The sequence below is a fragment of the Seriola dumerili genome, unplaced genomic scaffold, assembly GCF_002260705.1.
Source record: "Seriola dumerili isolate Sdu_G_001 unplaced genomic scaffold, Sdu_1.0 BDQW01002293.1, whole genome shotgun sequence".
Taxonomy (NCBI): Eukaryota; Metazoa; Chordata; class Actinopteri; order Carangiformes; family Carangidae; genus Seriola; species Seriola dumerili.
The window spans coordinates 511,560-537,217 of NW_019176548.1; the positions used below are offsets into that span (position 1 = coordinate 511,560).

Sequence of the window (25,658 nt, forward strand, 5' to 3'; positions counted from 1 at the left end):
GCAGGGCTTTTGCACAGATGGTGTCATCCAATGAGTCCATCTGTACTGAAAGTATGTAATGGGCTGTATCTCACTCAGGCAAATATCAGTTTATTATGTTTCTGTGCAGCAGAAATGTCCAGTTTTTTGTAATAAAACCTCCTTCAATGGGTCTTTAAAATGTGTGCTGAGACTTAAGTTGATGATCGAAGAATGATATGTTTTGTTTTCCATTTGAGACACTGCGTCACAGATATTGTACGTAAATTGATTCCTGCATGTTTTTGGCATGCAACAAGTTCAAAGTTTACGTTTCGTTAATTAGAACCACAATCTGTGATCATCACCAACGATACTGTCACTCAGACTCTTCCTGCTTCTCTGTAATGTCTTTAGTAAGAATAAAAATACACGTTGAATCACTTCAGCAATGTTAAGAACAGCTACTGGCAACGAACCTCACATTTCTGAGCTCTCTTTGTTGTCTGGTGATGCCTGATTTTTAGTCCCGTGGATAAACTCCCAAATGTAGACAGCCTGATGTCATGACAAGATATTTCTGGCACAGCCACAGTGTGGTTTGATAGCAGTGGAAAAAAAGTCTCAGCTACATAAACCATCAACAATAAACATCAGGTTGGTGGTGTTAGTCGCGCAGAATCAAACACGTTTTCACACGCCGTTCCATTACAGATGACTCAGAAACACAGAATCAAGTTTCGACAGACGGTGATGCACTGCAGCCACAGGATGTTGCATCTTGAGTAAAAGGTGCAAATGTCAGTTTCTCTCAAGTGGAGAAGCTCATGCTCCCTTGCGCTCCAGATACCATCGCAAGCGCTCCCGCCACCTACACGTGTAGCTGACAGCTGAATGCAACAAATTCACGCCTGGGAATTGTCAGGAGTCAGTCTTGCAAAAGTAGGTATTAGAAGTAGAAGAGGGGGGTCAAAGTAAGCACAAACTGAAATCACAGCAGCTCATTACGAAAACAACAGGAATGCTTTGAACATATTGAGAGTACAAGAGCATTAAAAGGGCGTTTGTTTGTTTTTTTACACTGCTCGTAATTGTTTTTGGAACTTTTTGAAAGGTGGATGCCTCCTTCCTTTTCTGCATGCCTTCACATTCTCCCATGTCACTGATGTGGCAGTCTGCTGCAGGCGCTATCAACTCTTCACAGCTGCCTCGTGCGATACAGTGTACAGGAAGTGACAGGAGCATACAGGAGCGTCTTTTAAGGGCCTATTCCCTTTTTTTTTTTTCTATTTTATCCTTTTTTCTCCACGATCTCTCGCTCCAGTCGCATCTTTTCAACACCATCCCCTCAGTAAATGATTAGACAACATTCTGATGCATTATTAATCTCCCTCTCCTGCATCAATATTACATTAGTCCTAATATGAGTGTTACACTAAAAATGAAAATCGCTAGTGAGAGCCAAATGCCATGCTTCACTAGCTTCATCATTATATACTAAGAAATATAAAGAAGCAGTGCATTTATCAGCTTTCCTCATCCATTTTCCAGTTCTCGGTTTATGTTCTAGCAAAGACTTGGGAAAGCTCCTTCCTGTGGTGAGAAGAGAGCTGTGTGTTTGTGTGAGCGAGCATGAGGGTCTATTTGCTCACCCGCATGCTCAGATCCATGGAGACGTCATGGAGAAAGGGGGGAATGTGACAGTCATGGAGAAAGGGGGGAATGTGAGGAGGAATCCTCATCCTCCTCCTCTCTTTACTTCATTACTTTTTTTTTTTGTTTCGTTTTAGCATGCAGAGAGCCACAGCTAAAAAGCAGCGATATTAAATAAAGAAGTTGTGCAGGAGACGGGACAGAAAGCTAGGTGGGATTATAGGGGTGTTCTCCAAAGTGCACTCAAATCACAAATAAAAAAATGCAAGCAGGAAAACAACGGCGTTCTCCTGCTGTTTCAGAACCCAATGTTGGTCTGTTCGGATGTGTCGGTGAAGTGCGTGTGACAGAAATTGAGATTCTGCTTTCATCTCATGCCTCACCTATCTTCTGTTTCTGTTTCTGTCTACTGCAGACTTCCCCCTCCTCTTCCTCCTGCTCCTCCTCATCCTTTTTCTTTAATTTTCTCTCCCTCACCTCAGATTGGGTTCAGCTATGGCACAGAAAGTATCGGAACGGACTGATGACCTTTACATATTATCAGACCCTGTTGATTTTACTGTCTTGGTAGTCTGCTACAGTCAGGACTTCATGTGTTGTCTGTGTTTGATTTGAATTTGATGGAGTCAGTGCAACACAAGAAAGTAGCATAAGACTGTGTTTGGGCAGAACGCGAGGCAAATTTTAAAGGAGGCACGACTGTGTACAGAGCTGATGAAAAGGTGCGATTAGATGCAAAATCGTCCGAGTTGAAAATTTGCTCAGTCTGCTTCATAAACGTACGGAGACGAGAGGAGACCGGAGGGAAATAACAGAGAGAAAAAGAGGTTCTGGTGAACAGAAACACACTTGTACACTCACATACTCACAGTCGGTGCGTCCATTGCTAGCTAGTTCACAGCTAACTTCTGTGCAATTGGTATAGTTCAGTAGACTGGCTGGACAGGAGTAACTTGCTCATTAGCAAACATTGTGTCAATGAGGAACCTGCACTTTCTCCCACAGTTCATGTGACATTGCGCCAAGCACTTGTATTTTTTTGTTATCTGTAATCTTGGAGGCCAGAGTCATAGAAAATGAAATCCCAGAAAGTACAGTAATAACTATCATCTCTACAGATGCGTATCCACAAACCTATTGGCCCAGCTCTGCATTGCTTTTTTTTGCTGGCAAAACTCTTTGTGCCAGATGAATTTCACACTCATTTGCATAATATAAAGATGACATTTTTCAACTTTTGGCCCCACCCCCTCTCCACCCCATATCACCTGGAATCCCACGATGCCTTGCAAAGTGATTTGATCATGATCATGAAATTAAATGAGGGTGAACGTCCACTGCTGTCCACTGTGTGTGGCAGGAATTCACCATAAAAACTCCACTTTCAAATTCATCAAATGACACAAGGCAAAAATTAGCCTCACTCTCTGTCTGAACCTTTACAGCTCAACATCTATGAATTCTATAAAAAAGAGTCAGTGATATCTCAGTGAGACTATCTCACCAAGAATGGCATTTATTTTTAGGCATAACAAACAGCAGATCAGTAAAAGTCACTGGTACGTGAAGGAGGCTGAACGGGAACAGAAAATATGCCAAATCAGCCAGACAGGATTCAGTGCAAGTGTGTGATTAAAATAAAGACAATTTAATCAATTTCTAGTTGATTTAATCTCTTCCAACTTTTTTAATCAATGCAAATGGCTTTCCAAGCCTGGAATTGATGCTTCACAAAACATCAGTGTTTAGTTTACACTGAGCTCTCACACGTGTTGCATGTTGCAGCAGTGATACACAAAGTGTTATCTTGTGATAGACAGTCTGAGTGAGGATGATACAGTTTGCCAACAGACTGACACAAGTTAAATGATGCTCGGGTTGATCTACTAGTACCATCTCTTGGCTGTAAAACATTTTAGAGACAGATGAATGGGAATAATTCTGCAGGCATGGCAGATTCCCCCTCAGCTGCATGAATGGACAGACTACAGCTGTGTGTGACTTGAATGGACAGAGCCTCTTGCAACCTGTTGCATAATTTATGAGGGTATTTCTATTAGGTTTGGTTAATGTGTTTCTTCACCACTTATTGGTTCTCATCAGTGGCTGGAGACGGGGACGCGCAGCGACATAGAGTTGGACGTTTCCAAGGTTACCACATGCAGGAATCAGACCTGGAGTTAATTAAAACATGACACATTCATGACTTGGGGCGTTGTATATCTTCTGTCTATATCTTTATTTTCACTTCATGTCATTCAGTATTTCTGCTCTGCTGCATTTGTCACAGTTAGATTATAGATTAGGATACAACATGTACTCATATGATGTTAAACAGTGTGTAAATTTAGACCTGAAGCATTAAATAAATGAATCAACTGTTTGAGCAACAGAAAAATCATCAGGAACTATTTTGGTTATTTTAATTCATTTATAATTCTTTGGAAAATTTGTAATTCTTCCTTCTTAAATGTGAGGATTTGCTGCTTCACAAAAAAACAATAGTTACTTTGGGCTGTTAAACACTGTGAGGAGCATTTTTCACTATTTCCTGACATTTGACACAGTAAACAATTAATCAGTTAATCAAGAGGAAATTATTAGCTGATTATTAGATAATAAAAATAACCATTAGTTGCAAAAATTGGGTCGTCCTGAACCAACTACATCACATTCTTACACATTAAAAACATCAGGAAAAATAATCTAATGATGATATAATGTTTTTTTTACTGCATTGAGTACTTTTACTTTTGATAATAATACTGATGCACTTTTCATCTGGGAGTATTTTTAAAGTGTGGTATTACCAGGACGAGTTATAGCTACAACTAATGATAATTTTCAGTATTGATTAATCTCCCTGTTATTTTGTCAATTAATGAAATATTCTAGCCTACAAAATGTAGAAAATAGTGAAAAATGGCCATTTTTTACTATGATGTCTTCATATTTCTTGTCATGCCTGACCAACGCTTCACTTTACTATCTTAGAGAATTCACATTTGAGGAGCAGAAACCAATGAATTTGGACATTTTTGCTTAGATTACCAAAATTGTTGCTGATTAATTTTCTCTCAATCACCAAATTGATGAATCAATAAATTGTTGAATTGTAATCTGAATACCACCCACCCTCAACTGTCATTTACAGCCTGAAACATGCCCTGCAGCGCTCGTGTTTATCATGTTATTTCAACTGTTTTGTGCTGGAGGTTGGATGTGAATCTGTATCTCTTGCTCATGTAACCACAGGTACATGATGGCAGTCTAACCATCCTTGGCATCACCAGAGATGACAGAGGGGCGTACACATGCCGAGCCTACAGTGACCAGGGAGAAGTGCTCCACACTACCCGTCTGTTGGTTCAAGGTACTCTATCCATCAAATGAGCTGTTCGTAAATGCATTTCCATGAATCACAGGATTTTGAAATAAAAAAAATATATATATATACACAGTATATATATGCTCTCTACCTGCAGCCTAATATTGCATTTGCATCTCTTACATTTCATTATTTGTACTTAAAGGCATTCACTGTTGTAGCATTTTAAAGCAAAGTCATGCAACTCTGTGGTGTATTGATGTAGGTAACACACCTTCTGGGTCTGTATCAGTCAGTCAATAGCTCAGTCTGGGGCCTCTGTGTGTTCATGTGTGCGTGCTCTTGTGCACAGCCATGTGTGTACAACAGGATCTGTCTGTGAGAACGTCACTGTCTCTCTCCGCTCCATTAACTAGACTCTCTGCTAGACACAGATCAGATAGATGCTTGTGATACCAGCCTCCAGTTCTCTCAGTCTCCCGATACAGCAGAGCTGGAGGGAGTTAACCGTGTGTATTTAACAAGCAACTGAGCATCTTGCTTTTATGGTAGAGGTAGCGTAAGGTCTATTTTACTCCTTGACTTCTGTAGGTGGAAACAGAGCAAAAGGAATTACTCCTCTCTTTCTTCCTTGCAGACTAAACGTATTTGCACACACTGCAAACACACATTGTGTTGTAACCTAGTGAAGAGTGTAACCACTGTAGTACACTGCAGCACTGGAGGTGAAATCTGTGGTCAATTATGCCTCCATCATATGAAGGCAGGATTATAAGACTTGTCTGTTCAGCTACTGCACAATCTAAAGCAAACTATATTCTGAACAAACTTGTTTGTTCACATTAGGTTTTGGGTGAAATGATGTGTAATAAATAAAATGATAAATTTAACAGATACTGTTATGGTGCTATGTAGGATTAAGGCCACTGCTCATGAGTTTGAAGTTTTAATATTACAAGAATTAAGTGATTTTATGATAGAATTTTTATTTTTTATTTTGAGATAACAGATGTAATAATATTATGAAAATACAGTTGTGATATTAAGAGAATAAAAAAGGTTGTGTAGAGAACTAAGTGACATATATTGTGATTGGATTGGGTCGACTCCATTACATGTGTGTGTACAGCTACTAAATTACTTTTCTTCTCTTCATTTTTCAGCTTTATTCTTAAAATATGACTACTTTTATCATTATTATTATTATTATTATTATTATAAAGATTTTCTACTTCATTTTCAAAAACATCAGATTATTGTTTTCTCTAATACTATGGTAATATCTGTATTATGGATATATTGTATTTCCTTTACAATTCTTGTTAGGGGTGCAGCTAAGGTTTATTTTCACTGTTGAGTAATCTGCCAAGTATTTACTTGATTAAATGCTTTGTTGTTTTATCCATGCATTTCTCATAAAATAGAAATAGTGAAAAACTGCCGTTCACAACTTCTCAGAGGCCTTGAAAACCAATGATAACAACAAAGTATCAAAAAAAAAGCAGAAACTCCTCATATTACTTTTTGCATTTTGACTTGAAAAGTGACTGAAGTGATTAATTTTCAGTTGATCAATCAATGGATTGTTTAATCTAATTTTCATATTATATTTTGAATTTTTTTTCTTCAGTGTGATAAAGAACCATAAAACAATTCTTAAACAATTTTGCAGATAATTGACTGTATTATGGTGTATGTCATTATATAATATCCATTAATTTCATTTGTTTGAAAGCAAGATAGCAGCCAGCTACGTCATGGCTGACCCACATGCACCACTGGAGCCTTTATATCAATATCGTACTATAAGATTTATTGTGTCAGAAGCATTAATGAATTTTAATTGGCACTGTAGTCATTCTTTTCCACCCCCTGTAAATAAAAGAGACAGTTTATAATAGAATCATTGCTTTCCATTGTATTTCTAGTTGTGGAGATTTTGAATTTTTCAGGATTAATTTTACCTTCATGGTTTGAGCTAAATCAACAGTTTAAATCCATTGGATTATCTGAAAAATGCATTGTCACAAAGTGAAAAAAAAAAGGGCTGGTTTTTTTTTACGTCTCAGGGTTTTGTCGAAGAAATGCCCAGGATTATGAGCAGACATTTAGATTTATTGAATCAGATTTTTTCCAACTTTGGAAACAAAGTGAAATTGTCATCTTCCAGTCCCTGAAAACATTTTTTATTTCTTTTGGCTAATAATGTTCACATCATGCAAAAATAACCTAGTTTCTGTGGGAAAGTATAATTTGTTTATATGCCCTGGAAAACAGACTGAAAATATGAGACCAGAATAAATGTAGTGCTGGACAATCCCAAAATAAATGTACCAGGGTTCCTTGTTTTGGACACTGAGGCATGTAGTTTGTGGAATAAGACTTGAATTCTCACCTGTTCTCACCTGCCATGTGTGATGCTGAAGTTTGAGTCATAGCCACAGCAGCATCAAATGTGTTACACCACTCCACATGCACAGGAACAGCTTCATCTTTTCCCTCATAAAACCGTCTTAATGTGTGAAACACTTGAGTAACACAACAGGAATCTGGTGTGAGGTGCAACCACAAAAATAAAATGCTTTTCCTGATGTTGAGTTCGGTTGAATGTTGGCATGAAAAGTGCGGTGAAATAAAACGGAAGATATGATTAGGACTTATACCCAGAGCAAGGAGGAGTCATGATTCTCACTCGGTGATCTGTTTTTAATTGTTATGTGAGACGCCTGCATGGTGCCGTCAGCAGTCCCATGTGATGTATAAAGCTGTGCTCGCTGAGAGGAAAATAACCAGGAGGCTTGTATCTGGGCCTACTCATAAAAGACAGCTTACCTTTCATGGCTTCTGCTGTTTTATTGAGAGTTGAGAGCAAACCTAGAGCTCCTCGGGGGATGAAAAGGTTACAATGTGAAGCACGCTAAGCTTCAACACTGACTACTATTAAGGTTATGATAGCTGGCTGCTCACTGTATTTTACATCAGACTGCGATGATATATTGTAAATAATACATAGTGTGTGCTCTTTCTCACTCACTCACAAAAAAAGTTGACATCCTCAAAGTGGAAACAGTGGAGTCCTGCATATAGTTTAATAGGCTTTTATGATTTAAAGATACTTTTCATCCCATGGTTTTCTCTGCTGTTTGGTTGAACACATTTTAAGTTTAGATATGTTGGTGAAAAATAAGTTGTACTTAAAGTGAACCTGACTAAAGCACCTTTCAACAACAAGGAAATCCAAAGTGCGAACATATAAAAGACGTTAAAATAAAATATTAAAGAGACTCAATGAAAAAAGATATATAAACATGATTTAAAAGAGTAGGTTGATCACCATATACCCTGCAGTACTCTTCAAATCTAAATCTAAAACTCGAGTTTTACCATGAATTAAAATGTTCCTGATCATTACTTGTTGTCTGTATCATAAAAACTAATGTTATTGCAGTGTATATTTGTTTAAATTATTGTTTCGCCATCATTTGTTGGAGATTTTTTGGATGTTTTCAATCAAAGTTCAGGCAGTGATGAGGTAAATCCAAGGTGATACTCATTGCTTGTGAATATTTAGCAATAATGATTTAACAACAGCTGTGGAAAGAAGCAAAAAACTCTAATCACTTGGGTGACTCCTGTCTGAAGTTTATGTCAAGACTGAAGTGGTTTTTAGAAAACAATCAACAGAGGATCCATTGCCCAGAAATCTAGTATAACAAACAATGTGCTGCATAGTTTTTCTTCTTTTTATATGACCATGAGTTCATTTTTTATTTAATGTATTCATCTCTTACATTTTTTATGTTGTGTGTAAAAATGTGTATGTATTGGGTTTTGGGCATTATTGTTGTCCATAACAATGTGAATAAAATTGTCTTTATTTCACTTTATTGGAGACAAACCTATGCAGAAGAACGTGGTAAAGGTGTCATGAAAAAAGATTTTTAGACGGAGCTTTTACAGCTGTTAAAACACATGTTTCTGTTTCTCTTAGGGCCTCCATACATCGTGTCACCACCAGAAAACGTCACCGTAAACATATCCCAGAACGCACTCTTCACCTGCCAAGCGGAGGCGTATCCTGGCAACCTGACCTACACCTGGTTTTGGGAAGAGGATAACGTCTACTTCAAGAAGTAAAGTTATGATCAAGTTCTCTTCTGTACCGTAGCTGCTGTGACTCTGTGTGTATGGAAACATCTTAGTTAAGCACATGGGTGAGGTTAAGGCTCAGTCACTTAAATCACACAGGCTGCATTAGGCTTTTATCCCAAAGCATTTGTGATGTGAGTGACATTGTGTGTCTCTGAGCCCTTTGCTGGGTATTTTGAGTGACTGTCAAAGGGTATTTGGTTTGTGTGCTTATATGAACTGTATATATATGTATGTGTGTGTGTGTGTGTGTGTGTGTGTGTGTGTGTGTGTGTGTGTGTGTGTGTGTGTGTGTGTGTGTGTGTGTGTGTGTGTGTGCGCGCGCACTAGAGCCCTTTCCTGCTGCGGCCCTAGAGGCAGTAAGAGGGGGCCTGGCGGGGGTCGGTCTGGAGCGTGCCAGACGAGTTAGTGCACTCTGAGGACAGTATCACATGACTCAGGCCTTGTGTCATCATGCGCCTCTCATGCAGTGATGATCTGAAGCGTAGCCAGGACCTCTGCGGGCTCCCCAGAGCAGGTCTTTAGAGTCTGAGAGGGTTTTTACAGCGAACAAGTGACAGGCAGAACAAGTGGGAAGGAAGAACAAGTGAATGGGGTTTTGACTGGCAGTGAAAACAAGTGTCTGAGGGACTTTCACAGAGGAAGTGCATTAAAGTGTCCAGGCTAATTTTAAACAGCTTTCGGGGTGTCAGTCTTTTTTTCTTTTTCTTTTTTTTTTGCAGGACAGGTAAGATGTATTTTAGAGAATTGCATTAAATTTTATTGGTACCACTTTCTAATAAGAGACCTTTTATACTGAGTTTATACATTGGAATGTGCAACTTGGGAGAAGAGCCTGTATTTATCAAACGGCTAAAAATTACACTTAAAAGTGCGCTAAGGAGCCAAGATGTCAGCGTAAAGGGACCACACTGTGTGACTTTTGGCTGTATTAGACATCAGCTGCTGCATTCATAAACCCAAAATGGTGGTCCTACATCTCACTGTGAGGCTTGTCCATCGTGAGCCGATTTGGAGCTGTGGTGACCGAAGACATGCTGCGGCAAAATTCAGACAGTGTCAGAAATTTAGGATCTTCTCTCACAATTTTACTGCTGATGCAACTCAAGTCTAGAAACCAACCAATCAGAATACGACATGAAACAACATTTAACACACACGTGCACACACAGAGACTGGAAAGATAGAGGTGGAAATTTGTGTGACCGTAGCAAAGAAGAAAAACCTTGCAGAGCTGCAACTACTAAACATAAGAGCAGCACGGATGGATGACGCACCTCTGCTCATTTTCTTTTTTCTGTTCATGTCGTAGCGCCACAATTCACCGCACAGTCATCGCACAATCGGTCGTGCCTCAAACTGATATCATACAGTCTCGTGCAGATTCATCTCGCACAGTGTGACATGCAATACAAATAATTGAGTGTGAGGTATAAGACTTCCCACTTACAGCTAAGTTGAAGAGTAACCTTTCACCTTTAACCCCTCAATCACATGCAGGTTCAGAGCAGACATAAGCAGTGAGGGGCAAGGATTTGTCCTTCGTCTCCATATTGTTGTAATCTTTTCAAAAATCCTTACACTTTAGTTTTACTCACTGACGTTTTTCTGCAAAACCATAGGTGATTTTTATTTTCAAAACAGTTTATCTGATTTGTGTGAAATCCTTAATATCTTCAGTAGCAATTAATATGTGCTGTACAACATATGCAGTTCCGTGTAAAACTCGACCAAAAGAAGGGTGAAGACGCTTTCAAAAATATTACCATGAGTAAAAATGACTCCATGATGCTGAGATCAGGGCTCTGTGGGGGCCGGACCATCTGTTGCAGGACTCCTTGTTGTTCTTGTTGCTGAAGATAGCTCTCCATGACTCTGGCTGTATGTTTTGGGGTTGTTGCTTCATCTAACCTATTATTCATCATCATGTGATCACCTGTGTCTCTGTACTGGAGCCATTTAGGATGTATTCCTAACCAGCTTAAGGAACATTGCTGATGCAGTATACTACATACAATGTACATGTGTTGTATATACCACTATGTAGTTTAATATTTGATGTATGTGTTATTTATTATACATATGTATACAATTGATTATAAATATATTATTGTTTTTTTTCCAATATAATCAAAATACACAACATTTCCAATACAAAGAAAATACAGATTATATAAGAAGAAAATCATGAAGAAAAAATAAAACGTGAATTTCCAGCCTGGAATCAATAGTCTCACCTGAAATTGTAACTGTTGGCTTTAATAATCATTAATAAATCATTAACCAGTACTTTAAAGATAGCTCATAAGCCATTAATAAAAATACTTAAGGCTTTGCAGGCTGTGAAAAATATCTGTTTGGCAACAGTGCAGTTGTAAACATTGTTAATCCATTAATAAATATTTAATGGAAGAATGGACCTAATAATTAATGTGTTTTTTTGTCCAGATTCTCTACATCCTTTTTCACAAAGTTTTCATACAGTTCAATCAGTCAAAGGATGTTTTCACAGCCAGGCAACTCAAGTGTTATTCGTTTGATTGGCCTATAACTGACTGTAAACCTTTAGTAAATCACGTGTTAATCATTAATAAAACCATTAGCTATGGCCTATAAACTTGTTACCAAGGGGGTCTTTTTAGAAAGTGGTACCTTTTTATTTATTGACATTCAGTTTGAACTTCTCTTCAGTTGTGTGATTAAATGTTGATTTCACTGTGTGGACAAGGAGAGCAGCTCCATTAAAAAGGAAAGCCAGTGGAATATGTGCTCCGTCATTAGTGTGTTTAATTTTAAATGCTGTCAAGGGGGAAAACATGTACCATTTGGCGATTATGACAATTAGCAGATTTATTTGAATCTCTCACTCTGTACTCTGTGTTCTTTGGATCCCTCTCAGAGCTGGCTGCTGTTTGACTCTCTGCTGCTCTCTTATGGCACCATGATGTAATTTAGCCAAAAAAAAAAGAAGAGAAAAAAAAAAGAAAGAAAGAAATAGATTGGTGCCCTGTCCTGTCGGTGTGTTTCAGCAACACGGTGTGACAAAACATCTGTGTCTTCTTGCAGTGATCTGAAGCTCCGTGTGCGCATCCTCATCGACGGCACCCTTATCATCTTCCGGGTCAAGCCGGAGGATGCTGGGAAATACACCTGCAGTCCGAGCAACAGCCTCGGCATCTCGCCCTCAGCATCAGCCTACCTGACTGTTCAGTGTGAGTGTTACCCTGGCAACAAAGTGGGGGGGAGGGGCGGGAGCGAGCTGTGTGAGGAGAAGGGAACAGCAGCAGCAGTATGGAGGCAGCTTGTGGTGGAGGCTGCTGTATTATTTGGCAGCGCTGCTCTGCCACTGTAATGCTAAGTAACCTTCTTGAATTTCAAGGTCAAACGTTACAGAGAGGGAGCAGAGATTCCCCCTCGTCATTTTGACTCAGCCTCTTTGGCCATTTCCATACTCTCAAAGGATTTCAATGATTGAATTATTATCTATTCCGACTCCAGCCTCATTCCTGTGCACAAAGATGGAGACGGGCTCGTCCTCAGACTCCATTTTTCCTGGTCTCTTTTGAGTCTGGGCCCCCACTAAATGAAATGGTGACCTTCCTGTTCATCAGCTGAGACTGATGAGAGAGAAACGACACTCCTGGCCATCTGACGTTTCATCGTCAGCCCTTGTGTGTTGTGCTAATTTGCTCCCAAGTTGCTGCTGGTCATTGATTACTGTGCTACAGTATGAGAGAGAGAGAGCAAGAGAGAGAAAGAGAGGGAGAGAGAGAGAGGGAAGCTGGGGGATTCACAGCACTGCAGGCACTGATTTCATCACTGGCCTCAGTTACAGCAGACCATAATGAAACCAGTGTCCTGGATGCTTCATGCAAAATATACTCTGCACCCATGATTATCAAACATCATTGAATCGCTCCCAGGAATTGCTCTAAAGTTAACTTAGGACTAAAGATAGATTAGGTAGTTGAGAGTAATTTATTTAATGTCCTATCCTTACTTTCAGGGAGGAACAGAACAACTATTTCATGCATTTTGAGTGTCTTATTGTTTGTTTTAATATTAGTACCAAGGATTCTCTGAAAGCGGTATTGATTCTGAGTGGATTGTCCATATGAAAAAAGTTAAAAGTTAAATTAAATTCAATGCAACAGCAGGTAGCTGAGAAAAATCAGCAGAATTAGTTGATTCACTGGATAATTACTGCCCTCCATTTCCTCAGCCACCTGTCCATTAAACACAGGCTCATTTACTCACATTGTCTGACTGAATCTGTCTATCACATTCATTTATGATTTTCTGACAGTTTCATGGGTTTTATATGACAAGGTAAATAACTTAACCAAGGTTATATATGCAAAAGTATGATGACAAAATTCATTAAAAGTCATAGTCACTAACATTGTGCATTAAGTCGACCTGTTAAGCATTCGGAACTAGCATATGAACAAATGTTCATATAAATGTTGTATATAAATGTTCATAATAAAAGGTTTGTAGCACACTACAATTCAGCTGTAAGCAGATTACCGTCTATTTATGTATTTTTATTTGCAACTGTACCTCCTCCTGTTGACACCCATACGTGGAGGCTGCTGTGTAAATAGATAATGAATGACAATATAGTAAAATACAGCTGTTGCAATACAAAATATGTCTTCATGGGAGAAAATATAATTGTTGACAAATGCTATACATTAATTATCACCTAAAAATGTCCTTGATGTTTACAACTGTGTTATATGTGATTTATTGAATCATATGTATGTATGTACTTATTATTAATGCTAAAGAGGGAGACTTCAAATAAGGTGTTACCATGAGGTCTATATGTAAATCAAAAGAGTAGGTAATATGACCCAGCTAAGTGTAATAGTCCTATCAGCCCCGCCCAACCCCACATCGCCTAACAGCCTATAATAATGCTGCACTGCATCTTGCACACATTGCACAGGCACAGACACATGCAGCGATGACGTGAAAACTCTTCAGCTGGCTGCAGCTCCGTCTTCTCTCTCACTAATTCCCCTAAACCTACACCTCATCTATGTTTCCTAAATGTTCATATTTTATAGTCCTGCTGTTATTTGAAATAAATAAACATAACAATTAGCTAGATATAAAACAATATGTTAAATTTTGCCTGTTGTGATTAAGTAGAGATATCCTTCATTATGCAGATGGGTCCGTTCTCACTGAGGACCCTCTTTGTGAGCATTATGAGATGCAAAAGCAAGATCAAAGTGGGATTTGTCAGTGTCAAAATTGTTGGTCCTGTCAGAATCAACACTGTTGCACAGCTGTATTTTCGGATCCCATCATGTTTTCTCCTCTGCATCCTGCACAAAGTCAAGCTCAAAACTTATTTTGTCAAAACAACCTTTTAATAAGCTCATAGTCATCAAGCATTCCCAACTCATCTGTCCTATCACGACTTGTTTCTACCTGAAAGTCATCTCCTGACAACTCCTGCCAGGTAGGACACCACTGGAGAGCTCCTAAATTTTGGGTGAGAGAGAAGTAATTTCCTTAGTTAAAGAAAATTGATAAAACACTCTGGACAAAAACGTAGGACCAAAACTGTGTCCGTCTGAGAATTTTTGGCCAGTTAAGAATGAGTTCCTGTCTCTGCTGTGAAATTTCTTTACACATTAGAAACAGTAAATATCAAACATTTGGTTCAGACATTATTGATTATGTCTCCAACACCGATCTGTCCTTTATGTCCAGACCCTGCCCGAGTGATCAACATGCCCCCGGTCATCTACGTACCACGGAAACTGCCAGGCATCATCCGCTGCCCGGTGGACGCCAACCCACCTGTGACATCGGTAAAGTGGGAGAAAGACGGCTATCCTCTCCGAGTGGAGAAGGTCAGTCTGCCTCTGGACTTTGTTGACCTCCCTTATAAAAGCATCATTTTTTAAATTTTTTTTTTTCATGTTTAGGTTTGCTTTTCTGCAGTTCTGTATGTCTCAGTGTAAACTATTTGAAAACTGGCCCCAAATTCAATGAGGTATGATTATGCAGTGGCTTATTTGGTGCCGCTGATAAACAAGTGGCTTTTTATCAGATCTATGATAAATGTATTATGATTTTAATAATGACATTATGAAAGTTATGTTTTCTTTTTAAATATATTTTTTTTATGAGTTTGATTTGCTTGACTGCAATCTTTTCAACAAAATAAAACGACATTTGGACCTGCTAATATTTTTCAGCATTAGACTTTGGACATTAAGTTCCAGACCTTGAAGTTACAGACACCATATTTTTAAAGTTTCATTTGCATAATTTTCTGTGCATTTTACCAGTATTATTTGTTTCTTTAAATAACAACCGAGATGAGAAGAGTTGAACCTACATACATGTGTTACATGTTCATATTCAGGTAACTTCTTTATAATTGAACAGTCCATCAAAGTCCACTGGGTGATAAAAGCTTAACACAAAACTTTTCCTTTTCTGTTTTTGTGACAGTAACAGCACATTGATGATTTAAACTTTCCCATTACAATTCAAAGATTATGATCAAGTGTCCAGTGACCTTTGCAAAAATAGTAGTCTGCAACCGAACCCCACAGTTTCTGTATCATTTCAACACTACACTGTCTGTGTAAAGCAGTGTCGTTTTCAAACTTTACTCAAGTGTCGCATACATACCTCTGTGCTCTGTTTATCTACTACTGTATTTCACACTGCTGTTGAGGGCAGACTTGCATTGCAATAATTTTCACTTCTCATTCATCCGATTTAAATTTTGGTTTAAGTTTTTGGTTTCTTGTGCGGTTCAAAAGTATTTAGAACCCTGAAATCAAGCATTTTAGATGCCCCCTCCCTTGTCTTGTAGTACCCCGGTTGGAGCCTGATGCCAGATGGAAGTATCCGGGTGGCGGAGGCCACAGAAGACTCCCTGGGCACCTACACCTGTGTGCCTTACAACGCCCTGGGTACCATGGGCATGTCCCCCCCTGCCACTTTGGTGCTAAAGGTACATTGCAGTTTGGTAGTGTCTGATGTGCAGTTTCTACATGTTGTAGCATAGAGTGCTCTGTCCTCAAGTCTGCATGGTGTGTGTTTGTGTGTGCTTATCAAGGATCCCCCTTACTTTAATGTGAGGCCTGGGGGGGAGTATCGTCAGGAGGCTGGGAGAGAGCTAGTGATCCCCTGTGCTGCTTCTGGAGACCCTGATATACCAACCATCACCTGGAGAAAGGTGCAGTAGACAAACACACACCATAACAAACCTCCTGAAAGTAAATCACCTTGTGTTTCTGTTTCTGATTTTACCTGTCGTGTACTAAAATCTGTTTGCCTGACACCTTTTAACCATGTCGCTGTAATTTTCGTGTCCATTGAAGGTGGGGAAGCCAAGCAGGAGTAAGCACAACATCCTACCCAGTGGCAGCTTACAGTTTCTGTCCCTCAGCAAGGAAGACCATGGAGAATGGGAGTGTGTAGCCACCAATGTGGTCACAAGCATCACTGCCAGCACGCGTATCCTAGTCATCGGTACAAAGAACCTGCACAGTGCTCTCAACTTCCTCAACCACTGACCTGTCTTAGTTATTCTGAGTTCATTGTGATCTCACTCTGTTGTGTCTTTGAAATGATTTGCATGAAGAAGAAGTGACCCTTATCCCACAAACCCCTTGCCTCTACCCAATTTCCCCTTGGGCATCATTAAAATTTCAGTTGATCTTATCTGTAATAGCTTTAGACAGTTACATTAAAGCCTGACTCTGTAGCTACAGTGTGCTATCCAGCCCTCTGCTAAAACCCTGTCACTTCAGCCTTTGTCTGTTCAGGCGTTGGGCCAAGGACATCTTTTTACTCATAAATTGATTGACTGAAGCGCCGACAAAGGCATGCAGGGATATGAAGTTTAAACAGGGCTATGAAGGTCCAGATGCACTAAGAATGCATTGTGAAGGGTAATACAACGAGCCCTGAACACTGTGCAAATTCTCCTTTGACACCAATAATGCAAATTCTAAACATCAGATTTTAATCATGGTGCCTTTGCCTTTAAGTACCCCCTACAACTGTAAAGTTCTCTCATACAGTTACAGATTGCAGCACTTATTATGTCCTTTGCTTGCTTAAGTTGTGACAACGTTTTTACAGCAGTAATAGCAGCCATTTTGAGTAGATAAAAGCCTTACACAGAGTTTTAAAACCGCCTCAACTCATTATGGAGGTGTATTGACTTATTGACATATAATTATTATGGGTAATGATTATAATTATGTTAAATGTACAATTGCATTGCAACAACAGACACAAAAGTATTGTTCTTTAAGAGGTGGTTTATGCTGTTAAGCACATTTTACAGTCGTATAAACATGCAAACATTAAGTAAATGTATGTCTTGTTCTTGTATTCTAGTCCAGGCTTTTAAAGGAATACTCCTCTGAAAATCGATCTATTGATTATGAAATATTTATCCCCTGTAGGCTGGAAAGATAGTTTTATGTACAGTATAGTTTTCAGACTTGTAATCGCAAAAGTAGGTAAGATGTCACAAAATATTTGCACAGGGGGATCACTTGTACATTCTGGCCAGGAATTGAAATGAACCATAGACGTTGAGGCCATATGGCATTCACCTCAACTACTACTGGAAATACACTTTCACTATCTTGCTGAGAGTTTGATAAAAAGATTAATACTACTGTCATGTTTGCACAGTAAATATGAAGCTACAGCCAGCAGCCGGTTAGCTCAGCTTAGCATAAAGACTTGGGGGAAACAGCTATCTTGGATCTGACGAAAGGTAAAAGAAAAAAAAAAACTCCACCTAATAGCACCTATAAAGCTCAATAACACTGTGTATCTCGTGTGTTTAATCTGTACAAAAACAGAGGTGCAAAAATAACAAGTTGTTCCCCAAAATGATGAACTACTACTTTAACTGAGTAAACGTCACAATATTTAACTTTAGGATTTCTGTATAAAACCACCAAGGAGCCATAGCTTTAGCTAAACTACAATCAAGTATTCTGTGTCAGATCAGCCTTGTGCTTCTCAGAAATCATCTATTACTCAAAAAACTCCACCATCACACCCCTTTTTTCTTCAAGGCTGAGGAGACATTGCAATTATAAAAGGAGGAAATCACAGTCTCCCGTCCCCTCCCATCTCCCATGGCCCTAGCTTCATATTTGACATACAGATATGTGATGGCATCAGTCTTTTCATCTATCTCTCAGAAGGTAATGAATATCCATATTTTCATGATGTTGAATTGAATTGTTCCCTTCAAGTCTGGTAGTCCATTAAATGGGAACAAGTCAGTAAGTCTGCCCCAGTAGCCCATTGCCCCAGTGCCTATGGAGTGGTTATAGTGTCGCACAGCTGTGTGAGCAGCCCTCAGCTGACAGGTGTCACAGGGTGGCACAGACAGCTGTGCTCCTCAGACCACGCTTAGGTCTCTCCCTTAGTGAGAAGTAGCTGGCTTCGGGCCGCACTGCACAGCTGTTTGGTGGGTGGGATGAGCAGAGCCGTAGACAGCGCTGCTGATCTAGAACTTGACCTTACACTGGTCACCACCTCAGCCAGCATGACATTATCCACGGAGAGCAGACGCATGAAGCAGCACTGCATTTGGGGATGAAAACAGCAACAGAATGCTCATAGTTTGCTTTTTTTTTTTAACTGAATCAGATTGATTATGAGTCTGACTTAGAATTGCCAGTTATATGAATAAAATGTTAATACAGTATTCATATCAACTAATTTATTCCATTTTTCTGCCTCTGTCTCTATGAACCACTCAGGCACCAGCCCACACGCTCCTGGCAATATCCATGTATTGCCCTCAACAACCTCTGCTAATGTGTCCTGGGAACCAGGTTATGATGGTGGCTTCGAACAGACCTTTTCTGTGTGGTACGGTCCAGTGTGAGTGCTCTTAGTTTCCTTCAAATCAATCATCAATCAGTCTACAGATGTGGAAACACTATCTGGAGGTTATCGGCCTAGTTTGATGTACATTAGGAGCAGGGCTTCTTTTTTTTTTCTTCTGCCTTCTTCATTGATGATGATAAAATATGAAATTCAATCAGTAGCTCACCACAGAATTGTTTTGACAGCTTATTTCTCAGGGTATTTAGTGGATGTGTGTGTGCATAATTCATAGTGTGTATTGGGAAAGTAATGGAGTGTCACTGCAGTAACATCCCACTCAGCATCGTGCATGAGATATGCCCCTGCTCCTAGCCAGAACAGAGTATATTTTTTGATTTTTTTCCGTGTGTGTGAGTAAACCATCCATCATGGTAACAATAGACGCTCACGTGATTATTGTAAAAATAAAGAAAGTGACACTTTTGAATGTAGTTCCACAACGTTCTCGTGTACAATAACATTTCACATGAAATTGAAACTACAAATTTGTGAGTCAAAGCCCTGTAATTACCTTGGTAAGAGATAATTAATATGCTTAATACATTTCACATTGTAGCCTAATGGAGTGGGGTATTGTGGATGTAAACACAACTAAATAGCAGTGACACAATTAAAATAACATTATTATTTAATAACAACCAAATAACAGGTTTATATGGCTGCAGTGACAGGGACCACGACTAATAGGTGAAACGCACAAATTGGTTAACATTTAAATACTTTTGTGTTATCCTGTCAATGTCAGTCATCAGTTTTTTAAATTACAGTTTACAATAAGCAAATACACTGTTGCCCATAAAGTTGGAATGATTTAGTTTTCAGACACAATCCTCTGTTTACTCCTATTTAAATGCATCAGTACTAACTTTTGACCAGGTGCAATGATTACATTATGTGTCCCAATTACCCAGGTGAAATGAAATAAATCACATTGTCCCAATCATTTCATGGAAAGAGGTTAAAAATATTTTATTCCAACTTTATGAGCAGCAGTGTATAAATCGAGTGAATTTAAGATTGAGATTTTGTTGCTATAGCAATCATATTCCCTGGGTGGATCATTCAAGTAGTTTTAAAAGTTAGAGGATATTGATAGTGGAAAAATTGTCAGTTCTGGCAAAACAAATGATGTCATTTTCACTGGGGATGGGTGGAGGACATGTCCCCTCCACCATTAAAGTTTCAGGGTGATTTACTCACTAGAATCTCTCTGAGCAGAGTCCACCAGACTGTCTCCTACTGTCCAGTCGCCATAAGTCAGATGAGAGAGGAGTTGATAAAAATGTTGATTTGCTCATCCAGGCCGCTTTCAGTTATTCCTGCGCTCACAGCAGTTAAGCTTTAAGAGAAGCAGTGAGCGATTTGCAGACTTTGGTTTTTAAAGCAGTAATTAGAACCACATAACTTGGTTCTAATTACAGGTGAAATTGAGAGTGATCAATTGATACACTTACAGTTATTTCTAGCTCAACCTTTAGACCTTTATTCAGAGGATGACAGGAGAGCTGCACATGCAAATAGAGAAACGTGTCTAAAACCAAACATTCAATTCAGAATAAATGATGTGGATGAAGTAATAAATTTGCACTGAAGTTTAAATGGACTGACAACTTTGTCTTTATTTTCCTCATAATTAGAACCAAACTATGTGGTTCATTCCAGGAAACTTTTAATTATTCGGGAATAGCAGACCTATAGAATAAAGTGTTAATGTTTATGACTTACTCACAGGTTTTTCTTCAAGAAACTCAAATATAACTGTCACACTTTCTCCATATCTCTTGTAGTTACTTGTGTGGGCCTTTTCTTGGAAACATCCTAGTAATGAAAACCAGCAAAATAGCATCTAATTTTTTGGAAATTATGAGGAAAGTTTCCAGGAAATTGACTGGAAAAAAGTGGGAGTAGGCTGGTGCATGACTATGACATGCTTCAAAGACAAGTAAAAAAAATGATGTCAAACAGAGAGAAATCTATTTGGTGCTTGACCCTTAAATTATCTGCACATTTTTAGCACCCACTTTCTGAACAACACTGTCTTGTGACTAATCGCAGCAAGAAAATTATTCACCATTATGAAGTTTAAGCCTTTAATCGTGCTGTAAATAATCCTCAGTGTTTCTGCCTTTTATTTCTGTTCTCAGGTCAAAGAGAATAGACTTCGGTCCTCACGACTGGCATTCGATGCCAGTCTCTGGTGCTCAGACCTGGTTGGTGGTGCCAGGGCTGGAGCCTGGGACAGAGTACCAGTTCAGTGTGTTGGCACAAAACAAACTGGGCACGGGCCCATTCAGCGAAGTTGTGACAGTCAACACTGCAGGTGGGTGCAGTTAATCAAAGGTTTTTCCATCCATGTTTGCCGCTTCTTGACTTCAGAATCAACCCACTGAGCTGCACTGAGACACCATTTCTAATTTTAGAATATCATCAGACACGGTGTGGAAGATACTGCCCTCTAGTGATGTTTAAATTAATGTATATAATGGTGTAATTTCCACTGGGGATGGTGGGGGGACATTTTCCTGTCACTTCAAAATCCTATTCCCATTTTCTTTTATTGTTTCGGGTTGATTATGTCACTAAAATCTCTTTAAACAATGACTGTCTGACTGCCCAGCTGCCAAAATACAGATGAGAGAAGATATGACTTGATAAAAATGTTCATCTCAGTCGGCTTCAATTACTGCTGTGTGCTCAGAGCAATAACCTTAAAGACCAGCAGCAAGTGGAGCAGCAAGCATTTTTATGTCTTTTTTATGCCCTGGGTTTCACCTGTCAGGCTACATACAGTCTGCTCTACCTCGTCGGGAGTGGTTGTCTTCACTGGTTGGAGCCTGAGGACCTACAGACACGGTTCAGGGCAGAAAAAACACCCCATTTCTTCACCTGCTCTGCATGATTAAAAAAATCATTTTATCTGGATCTAACATCTATCGTCTTTATAAAGGAAACTAAACACGATTTTAAGGAGAGTTAATGCATGAACAATACAGCAGACGTTTAGACGTTCATCTATATTCCTTTTTCTTTTGTTATTTTTTGTTATGCTACCATTCTTATGGAAAGCACCATAACCATTTTCATTTCATTTTCCTACCCAAAAAACATATACATATATATAAATATTGTATATATATTTCAAATATATGCCCTTGAAGGTATGTAACAGTACTACTACTAAAAAAAATGACATGTTTGGACCAGATTCCTTCATTCTTTTAAACATCATCTTTTACATCCACAACACACCGCTTTAATTCCACCCACCTCCACGAAGCTCTTTTTAAAAACTGTCCATAAATCAAGGCCTTTCTAGCTTCCTTTTAAGCCCATGTGTGGTGTTCTGTCAGGATTTAAAAGAAGAAATTGAAACTATCATTAAAAATGTATCATTTCTACCATTCGCTGTTATGTGCCTGACACTTACAGGCATTATAGGTAAAGAAATGCACAAAATGAGTCAGGAAAGCATTAAATTGTGTTGAACTTTAAAGCTGCTGATATTTCTTACACAGCACTGTGGATACAATTCAGTGCACTGAGCAATGCAACAGATAATTCACACTGCAAACATTTTTGAGTTCTCATAGCAGGAGGAACACAGGTGTAACTAATGGCATTAATGATGGCACTGTCCCATTTAGGTGTGCCAATAAACCAGCACGTACAATACCAGAGGCTTTTATTAATGTTATTAGTTCCACCTGTGTTTGACAAGTCAACATGTTTGCCGTGAGAAAGAGCCATTACAGAATAGCTTGCCAGTCAACTGAGCTGAATGTAGCTGCTATTAAGAAATTCATGTTTTTGTATGAAGTGCATTTTTGATGTGAAAAGAAAAAAAGGGTTTACATTTAAGGTTTACAGTTTACGTTTAGATTCTTGTGTGTTTTAATTCAACTCATGCTTCAAGGGCATGCTGCCAGGTCAGTCTTTGTATGCCCGCTGCCTGAGCACACACTGAATTAAAGGTGTATGGTATTTAAAGTGAATGTCTCAGCAAAAAGAAAGGCATGAAGGGAGAAGAGTGCATCACCAGATTTCCCCTCATGCCAGTGGAAAGGACAAAGAAGTGAAGGTTTTGAATGAGGAAATGCATAAAACAAGGCACACCCAAAGTCTCTGTGTGTACGAAACAGAGAGAAGAAACCTCAAACAAACCCATGTAGTCTAATTCCACACAGTTCATTAAATATGGAAATCAGTGCATTAAGTTACCTTTTTACCAATGCAATACTTAGCTGTGAAGACCTCAGTTAAAAAAGATGTGAAACTCTTAGTTTGAAACACAACAGTTAAAATGTTATTATTGTGTCGTACAGATAACTTTGCACAGGCAGCACGGGTTTACAAGACACCATATATTCACGCACGCCACGACCAGAGTGCTGTTTCCAGGTTTTATAGACAGTGTTAGCAAAGTTTAATGCACCAAAATTAAACAAGAATTCCAGTTTTTGATATTTAATTGAAAATTAACTCTTTTACATCATTATGATTTTTATAGTACAAAAAAAAATTGGACTCACACATTCCTCTTCACCTAGATCAGCTCAAACTATCTGTTTTCCTCCTGAACATTTTTGAATCCACCAGCCTGTGAAGAGGAAGAATACCAGCTCTCAACTAAAGATCTCTGACTTCTGCATAAACAAGATGTAGCATGTGATTCAGGTCCAAACGTTTGTTTGATTTTGGCTTTGACTTGGCTTTCTTTTCAATTTTTCTTCAAACTTCAATGAAAAATTACTTTTAATAAAGTTAACATTACAACACAAATGATTCCTATAGATATAAAGAATATCCAGCTTCTTAAACACTGAGTAAAGCTCTTCACTGAGAACTGGATGATTTACTCCACATAAACACCTTCTTATTGATTCTATCCACTGCCATTTTTATGAGACAATCGAACAGTCGTATCATAATCCCTTAGACTTGATAACAGTAACTTCCTGACAGCACTGGTCTGGTTTTATACAGTGTAAACCCTGATTCTGCTACAAACAATGTGTTGTGAAGCTTCCCTTCATTCAACAAAAGCTAAATGGGGCTTGCAAAGTTCTGACCTAGTTCACACACTCAGATAGCAGCCAATAGATGGATGACAATGGAGAATAAGGTTTCTGTTGTATATTGCATTGTTCCATAGTCTCATTTTTGTTAAATTTTCACAACAGAAATCAAACATCAGTCATTCAGCTCCGGCTCACAGCCGTCACACATACTCTTATAAGCTAACAACATTTTTTAAAGAAAAAAAGACGTGATTATGTTCAAATTGTTAAAAGAGAAAATACATTTTGGATAAACTAAACTTCACAGGGCGTCTTTGTGACCCAGGATTTAGTCCAACTCATGTATGATTAATGTGTCACTGTTCAGGATCTCCTGCTCTTTCATGACAAATGGATTCTATTGTCGATATATTCTGACATGCTGTGTTACCATACCACTGGTAGGATGTCTGTCATTCATGGCATGACAGTTAAGTAAGAGTTTTCGATTTGATTCATTTTACTTCAAATTTTTGATTTGGTCATTTCAGACACTAAATTTGCTTTTTGGATAAAACTGTACAACGGCCTAGTGTATTTCTGTGTTCACGACTGTGAGTAGTATACTTATGTTTTTATATTAACACTTTACTTCAAGTCCTCTATTTTTCATTTATAAGCAGTATATAAACTTTAATAAACTTAATAAATGGTTTGTTATGTTATAATGTAATTGTCAGCAGATACATTTTAAGTTTGTATTATATGTACAGTATTTGTTAACAATTATAACTTGTCCTATTAAGGCATATTTTATATTATCACAGCTGTGTTTTACTATAATGTTATTCTCTACCAGCAGCCTCATCTCATGGCCGCACACAGGAGTAATAAACACTTAATAAATAATAAACACTTATATCTGCTTAGAACCACATTAGAGTGTGTTATAAACCACATATTAAATGTTCAGACACTCCTTATAAATGTAAGTAATGGGATGTTTTTTGTGGGCAACTAGGAGAACTGTGTTCGGTCTCAGCTTTTTTCAAAAGAAAATAGTGGAAGTTCTTTAGCCAGTGTGACACTGTAGGGAAAGCTCTCTCAGTATTTAGTCTGAGGTCAGGTGGAGCACTTGTGAGGTTAAATATTCAAAGAGCTAAACCACGCTCCTTTCTCAGGCCGTCTGACAAACTTCAAGCTGAGTGACTCAATGCATCTTTTATATGATATTTATTACGGTTCATGATATACACTGTATTGTTTTTTTATTGTTAAAAAAGTCATAAAACTCTGTTCATTCTTTCTTCCACTCAGCCCTGTTTGCAAATCCACTGAATCTAGTCAGTTTTAGCCATGCTACTGAATAGCTCTAACAAAGGCCCTTTTGGTCAGTCAGTCCACCATGGATTGCCATGAAATTTTGTACACATGTTCGCAGTCTGACCAACTTTGGTGATCTCCTGACTTTTCCTCTGTTGCCACCAGCAGGATGATATTTTTGGATTTTAGTGAAATGTCTTGTGAAACTATCAGATAGATTTCTATGAAATTGTGTACAGATATTCATAACTTTGGTGAGCAGCAGGTCAAAATTTACACTTACAGTATATCTTAAAATGTACTTGATGTATTGGCACAACATTTGGTACAAACATTCATGG

General features: G+C 38.6%; 1 protein-coding gene across 1 annotated transcript in view; it reads left to right on the top strand.

Moving 5' to 3' along the window:
- igsf9b (immunoglobulin superfamily member 9B) overlaps nucleotides 1-25,658 on the top strand; it is a 69,002-nt gene that overhangs the window by 32,961 nt on the left and 10,383 nt on the right. The window contains exons 5-13 of the mRNA XM_022769191.1: nucleotides 4,867-4,984; nucleotides 8,931-9,072; nucleotides 12,155-12,300; nucleotides 14,819-14,961; nucleotides 15,939-16,079; nucleotides 16,185-16,304; nucleotides 16,450-16,600; nucleotides 18,868-18,991; nucleotides 21,142-21,317. Of these exons, the coding sequence (XP_022624912.1) occupies nucleotides 4,867-4,984; nucleotides 8,931-9,072; nucleotides 12,155-12,300; nucleotides 14,819-14,961; nucleotides 15,939-16,079; nucleotides 16,185-16,304; nucleotides 16,450-16,600; nucleotides 18,868-18,991; nucleotides 21,142-21,317 (1,261 nt within the window). The remainder of the gene's footprint in view (nucleotides 1-4,866; nucleotides 4,985-8,930; nucleotides 9,073-12,154; nucleotides 12,301-14,818; nucleotides 14,962-15,938; nucleotides 16,080-16,184; nucleotides 16,305-16,449; nucleotides 16,601-18,867; nucleotides 18,992-21,141; nucleotides 21,318-25,658) is intronic.